At 45.0% G+C, this 25,193-nt stretch overlaps 1 protein-coding gene across 1 annotated transcript in view; it reads left to right on the forward strand.

Moving 5' to 3' along the window:
• Window positions 1–8,298: 8,298 nt before the first annotated feature.
• LOC135909727 (fatty acid synthase-like) overlaps window positions 8,299–25,193 on the forward strand; it is a 140,872-nt gene continuing 123,977 nt past the window's right edge. The window contains exons 1-5 of the mRNA XM_065441788.2: window positions 8,299–8,614; window positions 9,174–9,374; window positions 15,492–15,614; window positions 17,649–17,882; window positions 21,445–21,746. Of these exons, the coding sequence (XP_065297860.1) occupies window positions 8,299–8,614; window positions 9,174–9,374; window positions 15,492–15,614; window positions 17,649–17,882; window positions 21,445–21,746 (1,176 nt within the window). The remainder of the gene's footprint in view (window positions 8,615–9,173; window positions 9,375–15,491; window positions 15,615–17,648; window positions 17,883–21,444; window positions 21,747–25,193) is intronic.

Here is a 25,193-nt window from a genome sequence, read left to right on the forward strand (position 1 = left end):
TCAAGTGCCCATGAGGTCCTCGTCATAGCCATCGTCGAACTCCTCTTTGGAATCGCTGTCATCGTCATCTTCGCTACCGATGCCACCGGCCCGCGCCAAGGAACAGCCGCCAGAGTCCGAGACTTCGCCCTCCTCGGGCTCGGATGAGGTCGACGCGCCGCTCTTGTTCTCGGCTTTCCTACCGGACGAACGTTTCAACCAAGCCATTTTCTTCAATAGCTTGCCTTTATGGGCCTTGACTCCCTTATCGTCAAAGATCCAGTCGTTGTCACTCTCCGACGTCTCCGAGTCGCTGGACGCGGCCGCGCCGCCGGGTTTGGAGCTACACGTGGTATCTGAGCTTCGACATTTGTAACGTTGATGTAGTACTGCCCCGCGTTGATGCAGTAACCGCGCCTGCAGGTCCCTTCTCCAGCGGTGGCGCTAGGAGTTTCAGCAGCTCGTGGAAAACCGCTCCGCCCCCGTGTCCGTCCCATACCAGATGATGGTGACAGAAGAGGAGGAGCCGACCGAGACGCTCCTCCGCGAACACCAGAGCTGCAGCTCGTACCGCGAAGATGGTCATGCACGAGGCCAGGCAGGCGTTGCTACTGGCCGTGGCACGCGCGCCGCCCGAATTCCACGCGGTCATGGTGCGTCCGGGAACTGAGCCGGGGGCACACGTTACTGGCGCCAATGTGGGAACGGCGCGGTCCCTCAGTCCACGCCAGTAGGCACCAATCATGGCCGGCCGCGTCACAAGAGCGACTCAGCAGAGCATCGAATTGTTGTTGTTGTCCTGTGTGGACGTGGTACATAACCACAGTGGGGGCTTCTACGCCCGTGCTACGAGTTACTTCGTCCTTTACTTCCTCGACTGCTGGCTTCGATGCCGGTGGTTCCGATGATGATGATGGCGGAGTTTCCATAGGACTTATGATCTTTTCGTGCTCTTCATTTGACTTACTAGACCATGCATTTAGATAGAGCAATGATTCTCATTCTGATCGCACCTAGCTGGCGGCATACCAAAATTCCACAGATTCAGAATTTATTTGTTTATCTGCGTGTTGTAGGAGTTGGAGCTTTCATTGTTTAGATTGATAATAAAAAACTACGGAAGAACTCGTCTCACGATGACTGTAAATAGTAATGTGATTAGAAGTCGAACAATATGTTGCGACACCACATATTTCTGAAGTCCCGTTTATTTAACATCTGCAGCAGCCATACGATTCTTACGTTGCTTCCTCTTGTGTGTCATACTCCGATATTGTTAAACTTTGCTTTCGGGCACGCTTGCCAAATTACCTATGGGCGTCGCGGCATGACAAGGATTGCATGAAGTCGACGCAGTGACGGCTAAGAGAAGACGATGAGGGAATGGCGTCGATGGAGCAACAATGGCGGTATGACGAGGATGGCATGACGACCATGAGTTGACGATTCCTAAATGATGACGATGGTACACCGACGATAGCTTGGCGACGGCGACTTGAGGACACTGGGATGGCGACGATGAACTAAGGATGGTGGTGTGACGGCGAAGGCGTGGTGAAAGTCGGATGCCGAAATTGGAACGATGACAATGGTACAACCACGATGTCATCACGTTCACAGTTTGTCAACTGTGTGACGATGAGGCGATGATGACAATGACATGACAATGGCGGCATAATCACGAATTAATGGCAGTAGCGCGGTTACCATAGAATTAGGAAATAGGAATGTTGTAACATCAGACGAAGGCGTTGGGAAGACGACAGCCTGATGACAGTCGGATGAAGTTGTTGAACTGCTGACGATGGTATGTGGACGGCGTGTGTGAGGACGGCATGAATACAATGGTGTAATGAGGAGTCTGGGACAACAAGAGCAACATGGCAAAGACATGACAAGTGTCGGATGGTGAAGACAGAACGATGACGATTTGACCAAGAAGCTGCAGTGACAACAATGCCATTGCCCGATGGCACTGCGACGATCGTGGCAGTATAATAAATGAGGCATGTTAATGATTCTCTGAAAATGACGCAAATTACGACGATTGCATGGCGACAGCATATTACAATAGGCTAAAATAGGATTCACATGGGTGGAAAAATGCAGGCGGAGTGACGACGAGGGCATCATGACAATGGCGTAACGAGAGTCGAAATATATGTCATACCCTCAATCGGCGAGGCATCGCATAGGGGAGTGGACGACAGTGCATAAAGAAAGAAAATATTAGTGTGGGACGTGCAGCTATATACAATATTAGCGACACATTTATAAAGGTGAAATAAAATATAACCGAATGATACAAAAGAAAAATAACTGAACTGAACCGGAATAGACATAGCCGGTATACAATATTATCGGCAAAATATCAACGTAGAAGAAATATTGGAAAGGAAGAAAAAGAAGAGAAACAGGCTGAAAGCGTCGCCACAAATATAAATAAGAAAAGGAAATGGATGAGGAGGACAATTGTATAAGATGATTAAGCAGGGTCGTCACAATGTAGGCGCGCAAATAGACAAGGAAAATAAAGAGAATGACGAGAAATGGAATAATATCGTCAGGCAGGTAGTTCCAATATTTGTATGTATGCGGTATGAAATGTCTTCAACTTTGTGTTTATGGTCAATCCGTGATGAGACACATGTTGGTGTTATGATAAGCTCGGTTTGTAAAAAAATAGGTTATGGGGTTTTATGTACCGAAACCACGATCTGATATGACGCTCACCGTAGTGGGAGACTCCGGAAGTTTAGATCAGCTGGGGTTCTTTAATGTGCGCCTAAATGTAAGTACACGGGTGTTTTCGCCCCTATCAAAATATGGCCACCGTGGCCGAGATTCGATCCTGCGACCTCGTGCTTAGCAGGCCTACACCATAGCCACTAAGCAACCGCGGCCGGTTAGCTCGGTTTGTAGTTATGAGTGAGGGGAGACCTTATAACAGAGGCCAAGGCGGAAATACGACACAGTCCTATAAATGACATTTATAGAGCCTGCGTCATTGCGGTTATAATTCATGTACGATGGTAATTATAAATAAGGAACCGTGCGTCAATAATTTGCATTAATTCTACAGACCAAATTAAATTTGCGTGGTGAGGGTTTCACGCGGCATTGGCGTGTTCCAACTTCGAGCGTACAAGGGTTTTGTATCGAAGCATTTTGACGAATCCTTGACGACGGTGAAACCTCAGCGATTGCATATTACGGCAATGGTACGGCGAGTAAGAAAATGACGAGTCCACGACTGTGTCACCAAAACCTGTATGACGACGACGGCAAGAGAGAAATCGGATGGTGTAGCTGGAATGAGGACAATGCAACGACCACGACCGAACCACGACGACGAGCGCGTACCTAGTCGCCCAAGCTTTTGGCAATTTGCGACACTAGTTCGGTGTAACGAGATTAGATAGATAGATAGATAGATAGATAGATAGATAGATAGATAGATAGATAGATAGATAGATAGATAGATAGATAGATAGATAGATAGATAGATAGATAGATAGATAGATTAGATAGATAGATAGATAGATAGATAGATAGATAGATAGATAGATAGATAGATAGATAGATAGATAGATAGATAGATAGATAGATAGATAGATAGATAGATAGATAGATAGATAGATAGATAGATAGATAGATAGATAGATAGATAGATAGATAGATAGATAGATAGATAGATAGATAGCCCTCAAAACATAAACACGACATGCAGCCTAGCGTGGGTGATCTGCGTTCCGCCGTGCACTAGATTCTATGACTGTGTACATTTGCGTTATGTGTGCCTAATGTTCAGGATACGCATTTATATCTGTTATGCATTTCATGCGCGCGCCGTATCATGGCCGTATCTTGAAAATGATCTGCAGACTGTTCATACCTCTGTGCTCGCTGCGCGCGCGCCGCTCTAGCGTTGAAGGAGTAGACCGCACGAAGGTCACTTTGCTCGCTGCTGCTGCCACGTTTCTCACACCAGCGTTTTGATAACGAGTGTCCGCGGCCATCCAGTGTGATATCTCCATGTTTGCTCTTGCGCGCAGACACCTTATGGTTGTTAAATCAGTTAGTAAGGGAATGTTTCCTGGTATATACGGCCGCTAAAGCTACTATCCTTACATTACAGTGTGTGCACTAATTTGCTATCGTAATTGATGCTTCGCCTTGCGAACAAAGGTGCGAGTTCTTTTTCTCGCATAACACACGCGGAAACCATCATGAACGTGGCCTTGATCGAATGCGCCTCCGCAGGGGTGGCCAAGTAAGTTGACATAGCCATCGCGTTACTTGATGGACAATGTCCGAACGTTTTTCGAGCTGCTGTCCGAGCCTTTTCTATCCTCTGTATCACTAAGGAAGCCACTGTATTCCCAAGGGCGAAGTGATCGCCCCACGCACGCTAACGTGCTTTTCAGCACACATGGGCTCCTTTGAAGAGGGGCTCACCAACCTTAAGGGGCTGGCCCACTTCAAGGCACGAGGTCTCAGGTTCTATGCCCATGGAGAATCCCCTCAGTCCACGACAACCTACAATTGAGATTCTCCCACAACGTAGAACGAGGTCGCCCAACACCTTTACCTTAGTAGGATTGTCTATCCGCTCCCACGCCAGGAACTTACCAAAGCGGAGACAATCACCCTCAGACTTTTGCAGATGGGGATATAGCCCAACCCGTTTTTGTTACACTCGATCTATCGAGACACCTATTCTAGCAATACCTGTCTTCACTGCGGCGATTCAGCTAATTTAGAACATATGCTCTGGCGATGCCCCTCATCGCGAGGCACTGATCAAGCAGACCAGTGAAGATAGGATACCTCACTGGGAAGCCCCGAACACGGGGACCAAATCTGGGCCATCCAGAGAGCCCACGCTGCTGCAGCCAGGCCCGCCCTGCCGGTCTAAACGTGGGGGCGGCGCGCTGCGCGATAGTCGTGTATCTCAGTACTGTCCATAAAGTTTTTCCATCCCTTAGTAACACAGAAGGAACATGAAGGTTACACATACATAATCTTTTCATTAACATAGGGATAACTACCACAAAACACTGAACTGGCGCGTTAACAGGCCACTGCGAGTTGCAGGCGCTTCGCAGGCTCCTTTTACAATTTGATCGCTCGAAAAAATCTGGCCATAATTAGAGAGACATCGCCTCTAGTGGACACATTGAACTTGTCATATAAGGTTAACATGCATTGTTATGCAAATCGGTAATATATTAACTGGAATAGCAATTATCGCGCCGCACAGACGGCGAATGCGCTTCCGAAAAATCAGCATGCACCGAATTCCTAGAAAAGTGCGCTTCGTTTCCCTGAGACAGCTCTGTGTAAATGACTGTACTAGTGCGAAACTCAAGGCTTAGCCGCTTTATGAGACGGGTCTCTGCCAGAGGCAGTGTGGCCAGGGTAGGGATTCATGTGATGTTAAAGCCGAAGGCGTATCTTGTGTAATCAAGGTGTTGATGCTACCACCTAATATAAGCCCCCACATCGAAGCTCTGAGCCACCATGGTGAAAAGTCTAAAGGTGAAGGGCGGAAAGTGTGAATGGTGGTGGTCGGAGAAATCGCCACCCCTCGGCCGACCGAGCATCCCTGTACGGTGTAGGTGGCAGGATGCTGTACCTTGCTGAGCAATACAAGAGTGATTTTATTCGACACGTTTAAGGATCCTTTAGGTCGTAGATCTTTTGCGCGTGATTTACCTCCACCCCCGATACTAAGATGAACACTGGAAACAAGGATTCATCCAAGTAGTAAATATGTAAGCGCCGGTCCAAAACATGGAATTATTGCCGTTGAACATTCAACCGGAGAGAAAACCCACTATTCGAGAGATCATATTATTCGAAGAAATGCCTCGAGAGTGCCAAAGTTTGCGATTATTATGAGAAGAAGTAATCTTCAACTTATGTTCTCGTTAATAGATACCGAGGGGATAGTTGATGAGCCGTGATATTGATGAAACAGCGTACTTGAAGAAGACACTTTATTGTACACATAAAAAAGTACATACACATGCGCCTCTGTATTTCCTTCTTCATGTCAGCCTGAACGTGCCTTTTCACGTTTGCTGCTTTATCATTATTGTATGCTTCTCCCCACCGTTGAAGTTTGAAAAAAAGCCCGGAATGAAAGTCTACTGAAGGAAAACAAATTTGCAGGCACAACTTTAACGACGACCACTCATCGTAGTTTGAACAGTTCACAAAAAGTTGCATCTGACGAATAGCTCACGAAGGAAATAGATTCTAATCCCCTGGAAGGCTTCAAGGAACAAAGCGTAACACCTTTGAGTCGCATCACCAGTCGTCGAGGAAACAAGGAAATAATGACCAGACACATTATCTTCTCATTTAACTCAACACTTGCTCATTCTGCTGAAGGTGATTGTCACGAACGTCATGTCCACTCTTCCATTCCTAACCCGAGTCGCTGATTCAAATGCGAAAGGAATGGATGAGGCACAGTGTTGTCGCGGCAAAGACAGGTGTGCGGATTGTGCTGAATTTTATTCTTGTTTAGAACTGTCGAAGAATGACGACAACAAATGATGAAATTGTCTTGAGCTACATGCAGCATTTTTCAGATTGCGCAAAACGGTTCAGAAAAAAAAGGGATGTATTATCAGCTTTCCAGAAGCATGCATGAAAAATGTTATGTTTAATGGTGCATCGTATGCCGTCGCACCTCGCTGGGTGTCGGAGCAGCAATACATCTTGGCTAGTCCGGAAGAGTCCCCGCCCCCTGACGAGCAGCGACCAGCTGTTCTTAGAGTCATCGCTGATGAAGCGCGGCTTGAAGGCAAAGAAATGTGTCTTTACCAGAAATAAGTTTATGACGAAGCTTCGCTTCAAAAGGCTGTCATTTATGGTATTCTATCAGGCGTGTACGGGCCAGTCGCGCTGGGTGAGAAATTCCTACTAACAATAATGACAGGAACCTTATCATTGGTTCTTCGTCTTTAAAATGAGCCATTTTGACAAGGATGCGTCTGTTCTTTTTTCGGGAGAATGATCCAAGTAGGTGCGCATCTTTAATTTCCTTGGGTTCAATTGGTTCTTAGTGTGCTTTGAGCAAAGATAAGTAATTTTCTTCTCCGATTCTTCCCAGTTTTCGCCTTCCACGTCCTCTAGCCCGAGAAACACCAGATTCCAACGATGCGCACGATCTTCCGCATTATTCAAACACGTCACGATAGTAGCAATCTGGTCTGTGTTGCTCTCAGGAAGCGCTTGCTCCTTTTCTGCCTGAGCCTTGATTGTGCAAAATGAGCTGCAGTTCTGAATATCGTCAAGTCTTTGCGGAATGTATTTAATGTGCCGTTATTTTTAGCCTGCATCGCTCGAATAACTTTTACTTCCGAAAGAAGCTTGGGTTATTTTACGGCTGGTAATAAATCAGACTCGGTGGGCTCATCACCCGTGGGAGTGCATTTAGGAGGACTGGTATTTTGCTCGATATCACTCTATTGAGGTAACAGTTGTGACATGACGGAATGACAACCATAAAAAATTGCCCCTTCCGTATGCGAATATGTACATGCTTTCGCCTTTTTTTTTCGCGCAAGCTTTCTTTGAGGCGTGAATACTTTGTACTAGTACATGTACCGCACGAAACCAGTCAAAATTGTTTTTTTGTCTTGCATTCCCAGAAAAGCGGATGTTACAGAGCCTTGAGCACTGGAACCTGAATATGTGTGTTGAACCATTTTTTTATGAGTATTGAATATTTAGCTACGACCTTCCTAACCGGGGTATGTCAGACCGTTTTGCTCCTCTTCTATTGGAAGTTTTGCAGTAAACTGAACACTTATAAGTTGAATAAGTCATCATGGGTAATTATTCCATTACGCAGAATACAGAACTATGACGCGCATCATAGTAGAGTGTAGTAGTATAGTTATATTCGTGTAGTCTACTGGTATTGAATTATTGTATTAAACTATAATCATATGGTAAAAATTACGCAATACGTTGCCTACTACTATGCTGTAGTGGCATATCTCTAAACCTCGGCTTTGTTTAGCTGCGATATGCCACGAATAAACTCACGCAAATGAACTGCAATACCGTACGTTAATACATAAAAGTATAGCAGTTCAATCTCACACATTACGATGACATGATTGCGGCTGCTGAACGCCATAGTAAATTACACAGCATGGCCAAACAAGAGGGCTTGCCGAAATGGTATTAATTGTGAGGATTCATGGGAAAATATAATTGAATACAACGATAGAAGGGGTGCTATTCACAAAGCCAGCAGCGCATTTATTATGTTCCAATTACGCAGGATTCAACGGTATGCCAAGACTCCATGGGAAGATCCGAGATCTGACCCGCTTCGACGCGCAGTTCTTCAGCACGCACCCGAAGCAGGCACACGTGATGGACCCACAGCTGCGATTGTTGTTGGAGACGTCGTACGAGGCCATCGTGGACGCCGGCTACGACCCGGAGCAGCTGCGCAAGCGCAAGATCGGTGTCTTCATAGGCAATTCGGCCTCGGAGTCAAACGAGGCGTTCAAGATGAACCCGGCGAAAATGGATGGCTACGTCATACTGGGATGCCATAGGGCCATGTTTTCCAACCGAATTTCATACTCGCTCGACCTACAGGGTAAGTAGACCTGGCCGTGAATACTACGTGTCTTTAAACTGTCAAAAACAAAATATGGTTAAGTGTGCAGTAGACAAGTCGAATATTGATAAACTCTAAAAAAAAACTGAATATTGTTAAATGTACAGTAGTCAAGCCGAATACTGTTTCGAGAGCTATGCAGCTTCATGTTGCTCAAGGAATTTACTACAGTAGCGTAACTTGATGATGAAAAACTTGCTTATCAAGACATTGGGCTTCGATTTAGCTTTCCCTGGTTCGGCCACTATTAAATATTTGTGGTATTAAGGTGAGTACAGATCATCTAAAAAGAAACAAAGCTAACCAGGGGACTTCTAGCAAACAGTTCACCAGTTCCAATAGCTTGACGAAAATGATGAGTCTCATTGAGAACGCGAGCTGTGAGCCCGTCACACGACACCACCCGAGAAACCAGTCGGGCACAATGAAGACGACCCAGTAGTGCTATTGATGCGTGAAAGATGCTCACAAAAGTGCTTCTAAACAATGGCGACTTAAAATCCTATGAATTCGTTGTGCGTAATTTTCGGTGCTGCAGGGCCGAGCATGACCATTGACACAGCCTGCTCGTCAACGTTGGTAGCCCTGAACGAAGCCGTGGTTTCGCTTCGGGCGGGACGCTGCGAGGCAGCCATCGTAGGAGGAGCAAGCATCACCCTCGATCCCCACGTCATGACGAACTTCAAGATGCTCGGAGTGCTCTCAGAAGACGGAAAATGCCGGCCCTTCGACTCAAGGGGTGAGATAAGTATTAAATTGAACGAGAGCGAGAAAAAAAGAAAGGCTGATGAACGATGAGGAAGGATAGCAGAATAAACAGCCGGTTGGCTGAGTAAGCCCGTGATTTTTCTTCCGTGAAATTGATAATGATTGCAACTATTGTGCCACCAACTTCACCACAAATAACTTTGCAACTATCCTTTAGAAATGATTGTCTAGGTTAAAGCGATTAGAATGCATATTATCGCAAATATGTAATTTGATGATGGGAAAATAATTATTCGCATATATATATATATATATATATATATATATATATGTGTGTGTGTGTGTGTGTGTGTGTGTGTGTGTATGCAAATATGTGTATGGTATATAATCACGGAGTATCGGTTGTCCTTTCGGCGACAACAACAGTGGCTCATGTAACCTGCTCGACAAAACAAGTCAGTCAGTACCCATGGGGCCAAGCAAGTCGAATACGTGAGTTATTAGCAAGAGCCGGCACAACGGGCATACATACATACATACATACATACATACATACATACATACATACATACATACATACATACATACATACATACATACATACATACATACATACATACATACATACATACACACATACACACATACATACATACATACATACATACATACATACATACATACATACATACATACATACATACATACATACATACATACAACCCGCCGTGGTTGCTCAGTGGCTATGGTGTTGGGCTGCTGAGCACGAGGTCGCGGGATCGAATCCCGGCCACGGCGGCCGCATTTCGATGGGGGCGAAATGCGAAAACACCCGTGTGCTTAGATTTAGGTGCACGTTAAAGAACCCCAGGTGGTCAAAATTTCCGGAGTCCTCCACTACGGCGTGCATCATAATCAGAAAGTGGTTTTGGCACGTAAAACCCCAAATATTATTATTATACATACATACATACATACATACATACATACATACATACATACATACATACATACATACATACATACATACATACGTACGATGCATACATATCTACATGCATCGGCTGAAATTTGACGAAGTAGGCTAAGGACACTAATGACAATAAACAGAGCAGATAAACACGTAGAAAGATATAAAATATTAAAATAATTCCGGAACACAAATCTCACGATCACAATCACAATACATTGCCCCATGGGTCGAGCAATTTTCTACCTTTCCCTGGTGACTGTAAAAAGTTGATCAGACGCGGGTCTCAGACTGAGTGATGATACTGTATCAGAACAGGGGAAATAATTGTATTGGCTACTGCCCTAAGCAGTGTCGAAAATTTTGTTGTCGTTGAGGATACGGTTCTCGAGTGTGCGAAACAGTCTTCATAGCAATAATTTCTGCGCATCGAAGAAAGAACAACAAGTGCGCACGTGTGCTGTCGACTTTTAGAACCAGAAATCATCAAATTCGCGACATTCCGACATGACAGTAAGAAGTGCCCAGGTCATGAGGGTGCTCCTGTAAAGTGTAAAAGAAACAATCGAGAACGAGAAAGGTTTAGCACGTATTGGTTCTGAATTATTATTGCCAGCCTACGACGCGAACAGAGAGACCAAATATAAATGTTTGTGTTGTGTTTCTCCGTTTGAAGTTACCACGCTGGCCGTGTTATGCCGAACGGGAAATGGACCTGTCAGTGGCGACCTAAACAACAAAGACTTGCGCTTCATTATTCGGCAGAATTTCTTTTGGTTGCTGTTTCACGCATCATTGCGGCAACATATGAATATGCTACAGCTCTTATTGGTTTTCAATATTACCGGGGCATTAAAGGCATGTTGTGGATTAGTGAACCACAGGCATTTTGTTTATTAACCAGAGACCTTACCTTATTCATTACAACAAGATGTCTTTTCGATTGTGCAGATCCGACGCGCGGGTTCTAGAATATACTTGAAGTGACACAATGATAGTGCGGTTTTAAAAGCCATACAACTAAATGCGATGCGTACAATTGCCTATTTTATTTTATGCTAGCTGTTTTCTCATTCTGTATAGCATCACACAAACCTAAACCTATATAACTTGCACTATTCGCGTCCAATGAAATACAACGTTTACACGTTAAGCGGAGATGTAAACAGCAGTTCACGTCGATGGCCAATGTGAGGCGGAAATACAGCGATGTCAAGAAAACGAACGTGTTGTTAGGTTCTTGCTGGAGGGGGAATAGTTAGAATAGGTACACGCAGAGAAAACGACACATTTGAAACATACCAGTTGTTTTGCCCTGTAAAGGTAGCTTCACTAAATCAATGCTGCAACTTCTACACGACGAGGCCATGCTTGCTTTCTTTATACAGGTTGTTCCACTTAAATTGCGCCAGTTTTAAATGTGAAGGGCACTCCGGACACGAGTTAAACCGAATGCATAATGTTGGCACTGGCATAGGTACTCAGGCTGTTTCTTATTTTCATATTAACTAACGGATTACTTATGAATAATTACTTACCTCTTTAAGCATTGGATGCAGACCCCAAGTTTGATACGCAATGTTGTAGAGCACCCTGAGAAACCTCTCAATAAATTTCCAATAGTTTCCAACGCGATATGTCTCATGTGGTCCTTTCTTCCGCGTTCCTAAGAAAGCCCGTGAATAATGAAAAAAAATAAAATACCATGTGACGGGGCGCTTGCGCACTGTTATTGTGCTGCTCTCAACAATGTGATGGATGAACAAGGTCGGCTTCAGCGAGGCTGGCTCGCGACAGGGCGTTCTGCCTGGTGTAGGTATCTTGGCATGCGGATCTTATCGCATGATGGTGCAACTGCATGCTGTTGTCTGAGCGCTGCCGAAGCGAGAAAGCGTCTAAGGCCACGAAAAAGAAAATACGAATGCAGCATTTTGATTCTGCTTGAAAGAAGAAAAAGGCCAAGCGCGTGAGAACAATGGAAAGCGATGACCGCTGCTACAATTTCGCCTTTGTGCACAAATGACTTTGTAGTAGTTTTCGAATTGAAAGGTGATGCTACAACTTTAAACCCTATGGCTCGAATAACAGGAGATCAATCAAATTAGGATAAAACCAACTAATGGTAAAAAAAAAATCCTATATTCAAGGAAGATTACGCATGCCTTCTTCAGACGATGACTCTTTTCGCACTGGTCCAATCTTCTCCCCTTCTCACACTTACTGCCTACCGGACGTTCTTTTTTGATCCCGCAGCCCACACGTGCATGTCGCTTCGTGGTTGCAGTATAGCGTGGCCGCGTCAGGCTTCACACTTGCGCACCGTGACCGGCCTGTCAGTTACTGAGAGAGGGCGCTCCCAGGCTGTTGCAGCTTACAGGATGTTGGTCGTACTTAATGTACCTCGTTTGAACCAATTCCAGCGAACTGCAATATATCCAGTGCTCCTCAGGTGCCCGTATCCCTGCGTGTTCTCCACAGCAACGCTATTTGCCTGTGACCAACGTTAAGCAGCAAATATGGCTTACTCCAATGAGGAAAGAGCAGATATGACTTTGGCTTTAGGTGCGTCAAGTGGACATAGAAGGCGGGCAATTGAGCTATTTCAACGCTAGCACCCAGGTGCGCGTCCGAGCTTAGTGACGATTGTGCGTGCATATGAAACGCTGTGACAGACTGGGACGTTTACGAGGAAAATATATGACTTCAATCCTGGTTTAGGACGTGGAGAAAGATATTCTCTCAAAGCTTTCTTCAGACAAACATGCAAGTGTTCGTAGTAGGGGTGCTGAAGCTGGAGTGTCAAAGTCTTCAGTGTGGAGAATACTTAAGAACAGTCAACTTAATCCATACCGCGTGCAGCTGCACCAGATGTTAAAGCCCTGTGATTTCCAAAATCGAAAGGGTGCAAACTGGATTATAATCAAGACGGAGAATGACCCAGGAAATCTCAACAATATACTGTGGAACGATGAAGCTACCTCTCACGCAATGCCCAAGTGAACATCTACAACGCTCACAATTGGAGCAACGAAAACCCTCGCTGGGTTTCGAAGATACATCACCAATATCAGCGGTCGGTTAATGTGTGCTGTAAATTTAACGGTGGCACTATCATTGCTGCCGTGTTTTTTATAACACGCTTACAGGCGAAAGATACGTCAACGACATCCTTGACGGCGCGCTTGAGCATTTTCTTTGTGAAGTTCCATTGGCAAAGATCAAGCATACCTGATATCAGCATGATGGTCCTCCCACGCCCAGCAGGAGAAAAGGTTGCGAATGGCTGCATGAAGTATTCCCGCAGCAGTTGATTGGGCACGCTGGGCCCTTTGCTTTGCTGGCGTGGTCACCAGATATAACTACCCTTGATTTTTTTCTCTGGGGCTACGTCAAGGACCAAGTATACCAGACACCAACCACAACATCAGAGAACATAAAAGAAAAAAAATAAGACAAGTATGCAACTCTATCCCGCATACCATGATCAAGAACGCCTCGGAAAATATGTCTATGAGATGCCAAATGTGCATTGCACCTGTCGGTGACCTCTTCTAACACGCATTATATCAAAGGGTGCTTTTTGGATTGAAGGTCACTGGAAAATCATTCCGCCCCTAACACCGCCTTCCCACCTTATCCTATTACACTCCGTCGGTAGGCTGCCAGCTCTTGCCCATTTCAGCCATAAAAAAAAAGCTATGTTCTTGTTCTCTGTCGTCTTTTTAGACACTTTATCACTTCGGTACAGCTCGGCCAGCAGCGCACATTTGCGCCGTCTTGCGATAGCAGTCGCATACGCAGCTACATACACCACAGAGTGTGCATCGCCTCGTTACGCGGTATTTTTTCGTATTTCTCGGGCTTTCTTTGGAACGCGGAAGAAAGGACCACGTCAGATAAATCGTGTTGATAACAATCTTTGAGGAGTTTCCCAAGATGCTCCACAACATTGCGTATCACACTTAGGTTTGCAGCCAGTATTAAAAAAGTTGATTAATTAAACGTAACTAACCCATTAGTTAAGGAGAAAATAAAGAATAGCCTGAGTAACTCTACGTCAGTGCCAAAATTCTGTATTCGGTTCGACTCACGTCCGGAGTGCCTTTCATTTTTGAAACTTTATCTCAAGTTATGTAGAATAACCTGTATAAACAACTAGACTGCAGGACAAGCTTCGCGAAATGAAGTATATTTAAGACTTCTATGTAGCTTACGTCGCAGAGGCACGTAGTCATTGCGAAGCAGCGTTCAGGAATGGGCACATCGGCTGTGGCGCGAAATTGCAGGTAGGTCAAAGGTACCTGTAGAAAAGGAGCTGTTGAGCGTCATGCACTGTTCCATGAAGGAATATGTGTGCATTATATGTGCTTATAAAGCAGCAGTAGACATATACACGTTTTATGTGATTATTTACTGGTTAGAAGGAAGTCGAACAGCGCTAGAAACAAAACGAAGTGGAAAGGACAGACACAGTACTGGCTCACCAACCAGTATTTCTTTCATAGCAACTACAATATATGGGAAAGAGGAGATGAATGGTGAACATAAATGCACCAAATCAACAAAAGCCACTACTGTCGGCAGGCTGTCAAGCTTTCGATAAATAGCGTGTTTCGGTACAGTGCAGACATGTTAAAGGCACTTACACAAAATAATCGTTTCGTTGGTATTTCGTACAAGCTTGGCTATTCTCACGGGCACATTGCTCTCTATTGCGGGCTAAGAGCTTGACATTTTCAGGGATTGCTTCACAACCACAATTTTAAAGATTTTCAGCTAAATGACAAACCACTAAGCTGTTAAGTGAGTACGCTGTCTGTACGGTTGTTCCAATCCGTTCTTAACATGCGCTTGGCAACGCAGTTAATCACAATATGCAGAATTATTGTTTCATTGACACGAAAAGCGTCCACTCATTGGCACTATGTTGAAGGTCGAGAAGCCGTGCTTGTTTAGACCGAACGGCTGGAGCTTTTATCATGCTCAGTAAAGACGTTTATATACCATATATCTACAAATATATCGTGCGGGATACTGGTCGACCGGCGGACCGACCGACAGGCATGCCACAAGACATAAACAGACACAAGAAATAGTCAAGGGAAGAATAGTTTTAAAAAATTCAGCGTTGTTCGTTCCGATACATGCTCACGTGTGAACTTGTATTGATGAATGCAGGCGTTGGCTACGTTCGCAGTGAGAGTGTCGGCGTGTTCTTTCTTCAACGGTTTTCTGACGCCCGACGTGTGTACGCGAAGATCATCAACGTCAACGCGAATGCAGATGGTTTCAAAGAACAAGGTGAGCTGGTTTGAGCAAATTTGTTTTCACATTGTGCTGGATTCACAGACAACTGCTGCTGAAAAACGTGTGCTCAGAGCTAATAGGGAAACTCGCCCATTACTATCCCAAAGCAGACTTCCCCGTTAAATGTGTGAAGGTATTACTGCGCGAGTTGTTCGCGCGAAGTTAGTCAGCGATTTCTTCTACTAATTAGCACCTCCTCTCGTACACAGAAAATTTTTATGCAGATGTATAAGGATAACGGTAATAATTATTTATCTCTTTCCTCCTTTTTAAGTGCCACACCGTGCTGTAAGCGGTCGCAGGCACGTGTTCACTTCACACTTATACGAAACGTTTTATTCCGAGAGCATCCATTAGGAAATATTCATAGTTACTCTAAATATAAGTACGTTCACACAAGTGCTGATGGGTTACGCAGAAGTGTGCAGTCACATGTCTCCTGCGTCACCAGTGCTACTACGTTAGCTAGTGAACTGTGGGCGTCAACACTATGCTGACGATTACGTGTTGAGTGACAATGCATAATGGTTATGCGGGGCGTAAATAATAATAGTGCAGGCCGCCTCTCTCAAGGACTTGTTACGCAGCGCAATTGGCTAGGCTTGTCAATAGTGATCTGTAGTTTAGAAAGACAATGACACATAGGAACTTGAAACAAGTACCAATGCAATACGGGTTTAGGTGGGCATTATAGGTACAAAATATTCTTGCTGCGTTCATGAACAGTGCCGGCAGAAAATTCCAAAGGAAATCGTCCAAATCGAAAGATATCCAAAACCAGGACTTTCACAATTGCAATGACTGAACGCTAGAGTCAAGTGGTGTGCTTGATTAGATAGGATTCCATGGTTTTACCTGCAAATATCGCAACACAGTTATGAGGCAGGCCGTAGCGGGTGATTGCAGATTAATTTTGAACACCTTGGGTTCTTTATCGTGCACTGAATGCACGGCATACGGGTCTCTTTTTTTTCCGTTGCCGTCCCACTGATATGCGGCAGCCGCAGCCGCGATTTCATTCCGCACCCCAGGACTCAACAGCGCAACGCCAAATCCACTACGCTAACGCGGCGCTCGTGTTCCATAAGGCCAGCTCCATGGTGGGTGGGTATATATGGCAGTGTGCAGAACAAAATAATCGCGCATTGCGCTTTATTGTCGAGTCTGCAATCGTCGCATGATTTGAGAAGGCATTGCTTCTGAATTATAAGACTGTGATGACAACATATTGTTACACCAAGCCCCTTCCCAGATGGTGGCACTACAACGAAAGCGATAGTGCTGTCGAACTGGCTGGAAAAGAGGTGTTGAATGCACCGTCAGAGACGCGGGAACGATGTATTTGACAGGAGCCATAAAGACAAAGCGCAGTGTAAAAGAATGTCAAACGGTAAAGAACGAAATCAGAACGAACAGTATTTAAGAAATGACAGGGTTGGTGGTTTTATGCTGATAAAATGATATGAGGGTAACCCAGGACGTTATAAAGAAAACATTTCAGATAAAGACGACTGGTCGAATATTCAAAACAATTTTGTGGAGACAAGTTTAAGACGACTGGGTTATAGGTGGCTGCGTAAAAGCGATAACACGCAACAAATTGAGCTTTTCTACAGTAATTTGCACAGCCTTCAGCATAACAATACGTTAAACCCTAAATGAAACAGCTTGCTTGAAAGCACTATTCCAAAGGGAACGACATTATCATCATCGTCATTTTTAATCGTCATCATCGGCTCAGACACAGAGTTTGTCCCTTCGGAGCGTCCCAAAAGCAAGGGTGGGGCTACAATGTATCCGAAAGTCTTCACACCGCAGTACATGATCGCCACACTGAAGGCGTAAACCCTAGAGCTCGGAATGCGCAGTTTAATGTACTGAGAAGTGAAGAGTAAATGTTAGCGAAGCAGAGATGGGGACCACGCCCAAAATCAGCGAGAGAATAACTGCACACGAAGCGCGAATGCAGATGCAACTGTGCCTAAATAAAAGTTTCGCACGTATCTCATTTGGCCCTGTTCCTCGCAGGTGTTCCATTTCCATCGGCCGACGCGCAGGCGAAGCTCCTTCGTGATGCATACGCCGAAGTCGACGTAGACCCTACAAAAGTGGTTTATGTCGAGGCACATGGAACCGGAACCAAGGCTGGCGGCATTAGTGAGCTGGAGGCAATCAGCAATGTGCTTTGTTCACCAGGGCGCGAGAAGCCACTAAAGATCGGATCTGTCAAGAGCAACATGGGACACTCAGAGAGCGCATCAGGTAAGAAAGTGTGACTACCAAAATGTGTAACTCTAGCAGCTCGTCAAACATTGTTAGCCGCCACTTTTGTCCGTAACAAAACGATCCTCATGGCTATGTGCATTCATCTCTGATAATATTAGATGGATACTTTTAGTGCTTCAAACTCCAGAGCTAGCTCCTCATGACGTCATGCGATGTGAACAACATCTGCTAGATACTGCCACATGAAGGAACAGATATCGCATTGCAAAACAGTCCAAACAAAATAGACGAAGAATGAAAAAAAATGATATTTTTGATGCCGGGCAATGTAGTGGGACTGCGTTTCGGGTGGCAAAATTAAGAAGAGTTGTCTGCTCTCTACTGCGCTATTAAGCTTCTATTCAGCAACTGAATGTATTTCGATCCTTCAAATTTATTCCTACACAACTAAACTGCCCTAATTAAGATTTTCAGCTAAAGTCAATGTCGCCCAGGTTAGTGTCGATGCTGAGGCTGCTTTTTGGCAAGAATATGCGAATTTGAAATTTGTTCACAGTCGGATTAAAACATATTGACCGAAATATCCAGACTGTCTAAAACATTGATTTCTGTTTTTGATGTATTTCCTTGTGAGTGCCATTTGATGTGCTGAGGCACTGTGTAAAGTGTCTTCAGCCACGCAGCCGATATATAATGATGCGTTTCGGGCCATATAACGTAAATCTATGTTAATATGTTTTTATTCCAATGTCCTGACGTCAAATTTGCGTAAGCGCCGACACAAGTATCGGGCGGTCACCCGCAGGGTTGTCTCAACAGACCAAGGAAACGCTCTCCTCGTTCATAGGCGGTCAATTTTGTTTACTTGAAAAACGAACAACATTGCCTACACTGAGTGGCTTGTCTTATCTAAGTGGCCCACAAGAGGCGAAGAGCACGCTCAAGTGAAGAGGGATTCGATGGGGCCGAGCCATTGCACTGAAAATCGATAACGCAATGAAGAGGGTGGTGCCGGTGTCATTAATTGGTCTGCTTTCCCTTAGCTTGCCGTGGGTTGTCGACAATCGCGGCGGCATGCAACGGAAGCTTAAGAATGACGCTAAAACGGATCCTCAGCAAAGAAAAAATTGGTAGAACGAGGTCGTAAACGTGCCGAAAGTGCTCGAAAACGTTACAGGCCCACACAAAAAGTCTTATTATACGCAACTAAACCCATGCTCTCCGGCAGGTGAGAGTACCCAGTGCCTGAGCGATCGGCGGCAGCCATCTTTTATTCGTTTCGGAACGGGGCAGCCTGCGGCTATTCAGAAGAAAATTCACTTTTTTTCGGCCTATTAATGCACCTTTAACGCATACACGTCACGTTGAGGCGGTGCGTTCTTGCGGTTTTGTGACGTCAGGTGAGAGGGGGGCCAACTGGGTGCAGCCCGCAAACGTTTGACCAATAGCCGAGGGCTAATGGCGAAAAGGCGTCGAATCAGAAATAACTATTCTTATTTTGTTCCTTCAAATAATGAATAATCAGTGTGTACACGTCATATCAGATGGGGTCTGTTGCGGTTTTCGCGATGTCGCGTGACATACAGGTGAAGTGGGGTTGGTCCAAAAATTTGTTTGACTAATCGCGGAGGGCTGATTGCAGAATTGGAATAGAAAAGTTTGGAATAGTTTTACGTTATAGCGCTCCTGGTCTTGCAGTCTATTGCCATGAGAGGATCAAACCATGATTAGAAATTTAAGTTTCATGCACGGGTTATCTTGACAAAAAAGGCATTTGCTTTTTTTTTACTGTAGCACATTAACTCTCATTTAACGCGGGTGAAAAGGGGTAGCGTTTTATGGTTTAGCTTGTATTTGTCTTGCTAACAATTTTTTCATTGGCTGACTATGTTCGTGTGTTTGTGATATGTGTGTGCGCAATTATCTCCTGAGTAATTGTGATAGCCGGCACTTATGCAGCCTACCTTCCCTTCGGCGTGCAGTTACTACATAACGAAACTGAGATTTGATTATATGGCTTCATCGCGCACTTTTCGTTTATTTTTCTTTGCATAACCCGTAGTTGGCAACATTGACTCGAAGTCAGCTTGACTTGCTTCATTGCTGTGACGTCGCTTCACTCATGAACACTGGTGGGTCAAGTTTGAATGCTCAGCTGACTACGCACACAACGCGCCGATTCTAAATTAGAAAAAAAATCAAACTTTGAAAGGAGATGTCATTAAACATGCTGGTCAGCACGGAGAAAGATAAACACAGGATTAACAAAACGATGATAATAAAAACCTAACTCATACTGAAGTTTAAATAAATGCACCGGAAGAAAGTCGCATTTTGAACACATTCCAATTGATTATTAGGCTTTCTGGTCTCCTTCAGTTTGAATGTTCTAGGGCTTTGGTTTAGCACCTTTTGAACTTCAAGCCGTCTAGTATGACCACTGTCCCGATTGCGTGCGGCGCGAACGAACTTGTGTCCATGGTTTAAATCAAAGTGCGTGGTATGGGAAATAAAAGGTGCACCTATACCAAGCTCTTAAACACCGTATTTTGTTTTGTCGTTTTTATGGATTCAGCGAAGCTGATAATGAGGAAATAACTTCGCGATGGAAGAAGAAGGTCGCAGTTTCGCCCGAGAAGCGAAGCATCGATCGCGATAGCAAATTCGTGGACAGCCAGCTATATGATGTAAGGATAGCAGTCTTATCGGCCGTATACCGTTGTAAACAAAGTCATGTTAAGTAAATTACCAAAAATGTTGTCACGCACGCAACTGCAGGCATAAACACAGGTCACTCGATGACTGCGGGAACTATCTGTCAAAATGCTAATGATGTGCGTCAACGACACGGCCTCTCGATATGGGCACTATAAATTGGCGCACGCAACATGATTATCGAGAATTAGTTCGTGTGCGGAAAGCGGATCAGCAGCGCAAGTGGCGTCCGCGAGGCTCATCCCACAAGCAGGGCGCAGGCCCTGCCACGGTGAACTTGGTGGCTAGTTTCCAGGCCCATTCAAGATATTTAGGGTGTGTGTACATGTATTCAGTTTATTGGCTAGTTTACGATTAGCTGTAGTGTGCATGACAAGAACATATTGGTCAAAAAGCGCAAACCTGTCATACAGCGCATTATAGGGGTACCAAGGAGCAGAACGCGAGTGGATGAGTGACAGTTACGTATTTTTTCGCGCATGTCACAATATTTGTGTGGGGCATGCGCAAAACATGGAGGGATGCGCTGAGCGCGAGCTTTCTTCGCATGCGCTTATTCTCTCTGATCTCGCCGCTTTGGGCTGTTGTAAGGCTGTGACAAGCCGGCTTGTCCATAATGGTGTATGCTCTAAAATAATGGGAAGGCCCTACAACGTGCAACTATCCAAGAAACAAGTCTTACCAACATTTGCACGTGCCTCCGAATACGGCATTATCCTTTGGCAAGGCTGAAGGTTTCTACGCAGCACGCGATATAACTAAACTACTGTGCACGTGATTTAGTCTCATGTATTTGCTGAACTGTGGGTTCTAATAGAAAGGGGTTTCTGGCTTATTCGCGCTGGGATCTCTTTTTTTTACACTTGGAACACACTTCCTTCAGGCGTCCCCGCTGTGGCGAAAGTGATCCTCGCCATGGAGACGGGAACCATAGCGCCCACTATGCACTTTGAGAATCCGGATCCGGACATGCCCTCTTTGCACGATGGGCGCGTGGAGGTGGTTCACAGGCCGACGCCGTTCGATGGTGGCATGGTAGGCCTGAGTTCCCAGGGCATCGGCGGTGCAAACGCGCACGCAATCTTAGAATCCAATCCAAGTCCGCATGTGGACTCCCTTCCGCGCTTGAAGCCGGAGCTTCCAAGGCTTGTTCTTATGGCTGGAAGGAGCAACGAATCGCTAATGGTGAGTTTCTTTACGGTAAGACCTCTCTTTTCGTTGGAGTGCGCATAGCTGTCCCGGACTCTTTAAGATACAGAGAAACGTTTTCACCCGTCTTTACTTATATGGAAGAAGGGGGGAGGGGCAGAGTATTGTTAGGTCATTAAACTTGCTATTTAAATGCACATGGTAGCTTCCACTGCATTGTTCTGTTATAGGGTACGACTTGTAAAATTTTATTAACCTGACATTTCGTTTCAGGCACATACTTCGAGCAATCCTGTTACTTTCTCTAGATTGCTCTCTATTCCAGATCGGTAGCGTGATCGCATATAACTTCCACACTATGTTTCCATTCCTACGCCTTTTTCATCCACGTTCCGCGCGTGCAAGTTCACAAGTTTTTTCGGCAAGCTGATCCCTGTTCTGTCACGAGGCTTGCGGAGCCTTTCACAGAATCGTATGGACAGGCGTCTGCAGCACCGAGTTCTAGGAGTTGAGAGCTCATTAGTGAAGCTGATTGCTTTATGGCATGGATGCATGTGGTTCTGCAGTGCTATGTTGCCAGATAACAACTCCGACGATGACCTCGAGGAAAAGGGGCACCTCGTCCAACACCAGCGAGGACACAAGTTATGTTTAGTCACACTCTGCAATGTGTGAAATCTGTGATGAGCACCAAGCTGAACTGATGTATCGTCAAGGCGTGATTAGTAGCTACAACGCCTACTTTAAAGACAAAAACTTGGAGGATGCTTAAGCTTTGCTTTTAAGAGTGGAACACGCTAGCATTCAAACGTTCCTGACGGCTGTCCAAGCTTCCCGGCAACTACAGCTTACGCACCCTTAAGGTTTACCAGGGAACGCTGGCGGCAAAAACTGTCCACGAAGGCGAGCTTTCTGGTAGAAACGCCGCCTCTTTCGTGAGCAGATCGCGGTGGTTGTACACAGCCGCGCCATAGAAACTACATCATTTTCAGGCTCCTGTTGTTGTTTCGCAAGTTTAGCATTTAAGTCTGGGATTGCTTAACACAACAAGTATGCGCTGTCGATGTTTTTTTTCACAGCAATATTGTCGTAGGCGGTCATTCTCAAAATTCGGGATAGTAATTTCGTCAAGAATGCAAGACAACTTATGAGAAAATTTTAATTTTTTGATAGAATGGCGTGGCAATCTAACCGGCATATAACGTTTGGCATATACAAATACGTATATATATATATGTGTGTGTGTGTGTGTGTGTGTGTGTGTTGTGCGTGTGTGTGTACGGAAATAGTCGCTCACGAACAACTCCGCGGGACGCCGACACTGGTTGCTCTGCGATATAGTTCCCCTAATGTTATTGCGCTAACATGTGCCTCCAGCTGTTCTACAGATAATGTCTCCGCCTCTCTGAAACATCTATATAGCTCAGGACAAGAATTATGCTGCCGCAGGCGACATTTAAAATTTCCGTAAATCTTAAGAATGATAACCCTGTATATGGAGTAGGGAAAGGAAAATCACAATCACAGGGCCATAAATTCACCTCATTAGGTCCTAGACACACGAACAGATATAAAATGCGAAGGGACGTCGCACTGCAATGAGTTCATAAACAGTGCCACACACACAAGCGGACACGATGCAGTCTGCGATGAGAAAGTCAACACATGAGGAATGCACACCTATTAAATAATGCACGCACATAGATATGACATTGAAAGCTCAACTGAAAGTTACCTGAGATGGTCAGAATTTATCTTCACATATTTTTCCCCCACAAGAAACGACACAGACGAAGTCCGTGTTTGCGGCTCTGTTAGCTTTCTTTCTGTTTGCGCTGAAAAAAAAATATTTGAATGTGAGCTTCCTAGGTTCAATTGACTTATGTAAATAACGTTAACACGGATAATTTTGTTCATTATTTTAGGTATTTATGCTTTCTTTCCGAGTTTTCTTTTACATTTCTTAGTATTTCTTTGCCTTTCCGATAATTGCGGTTCAAAAGGTGATGTTACTTTTCCTCTTATCCTACGTACTTTTCTCGTTTCATTGGCCACACTCAACGTGGCTCAGGGCTCTGTGATCTGGGCTGCTCTTTCCATGGCACAACCTCTGTGAAGCATACTTCAGTGTCCCTGGATGTGACATAAAGCTAATAGCTTTTACGCATGGCAAAAGTGCCAAAAATGCCTTGGCCACATGCTCAAGCATAAACACGCTACTTCCCAATGCCACGCATTGTGTCGGCGTAGTTATAAACCAATCCCTGTGAGGCCATACGTGAATTGCAAAGTTTGTCTTCTTTTTTGTTGTTGCGCAAGCTGAACAACAGGGAAAAGAGAAAGGCACATTTGACACACACACAGCGCTGTGTGTTCATAAAATGTGCCTTTATGTTTTCCCTGTCATTCAGGTTGCTATGTAACAAAAAAGGAGATGCCGTACCAACGAGCACCTAGAGCAACCCTCGTTTACAAAGCTTGTCCTCCGCGATGTCTGTCGCTGTGCCCGCTGCGGCTCCTTCTTGCTCTTCCTCATCGTTCTTTACATCGCATCACGCAGTCCTTGACGTGTTCCCCAGATATAGTTTGCGGCCGTGCTTCAGAGAGCGTATCCACAATGTGGGTTCCCCGTTCTTCTTTTTTGATATTTTGGGGATGCGCGTGCAAGCCGCGTTTAGTTTTGCGCAGTGAAGCGTGGTGCATGCAACAGCGCTTAGTCGTTACAGGGCCACAAACTGCATGTTTCCGCAACAGCAGAATAATAAAAACACGGGTCGCGGCAAAGAGATAACATACCCTGAACTAGCTTCATGCAACTGGCATTCGCGAGAATTCCAGCACTAATATTTAAAAATTGTATTGCTCATTTTCTTAATATGGCCTTTAAATCGACAAACTATTTCGATTATATTGTACAAACGGATTGAGTCGTCAGGATAGGTTCTGCTGAGCATCAGCATTTAGGCGCTCCGCGTAGAGTGTGTGACGTATTTTAGAGATTTAAAAATGCGCATCGCTACCGATCGCACTGGCACCACTCCACTGAGCATTCAGCCGCATCACTAAAATTGACGCGTTTGGTGTAACCGACGTCACTTTGACGAGCTACCCAATTCGCTGCCCAGGTCGCATCATCAACGATTTGTGCCAACTTTAAGATAAACATTTCCTTTTCGTAATAGTTGAGATCTTGGTTCACTTGTTTCTATATTTAACTAAGAAGAGAATGCACAACGAAAATTGATCACCACAGTCGATTACTTCCGGTACACAGCATGTGTCGTCTGCTTGGGCTTACAACGCGCTCAGCGTTAACTCGAGTGGCGCGGTCAGTGTCGGTAAGTAAAGTAAGCACTCCAAATCTCAGCGAAATGCGTTGCTGATGGAAATAATACGTTTCTGGTATTTGCACGGATGAAGTGCAAGAAAATGGTGCGTGGAAGACCGATGTGTTTCAACGCACATTTTGAATCTCTATTTCAC

Source organism: Dermacentor albipictus, chromosome 8, assembly GCF_038994185.2.
Source record: "Dermacentor albipictus isolate Rhodes 1998 colony chromosome 8, USDA_Dalb.pri_finalv2, whole genome shotgun sequence".
In the NCBI taxonomy this organism is placed as follows: Eukaryota; Metazoa; Arthropoda; class Arachnida; order Ixodida; family Ixodidae; genus Dermacentor; species Dermacentor albipictus.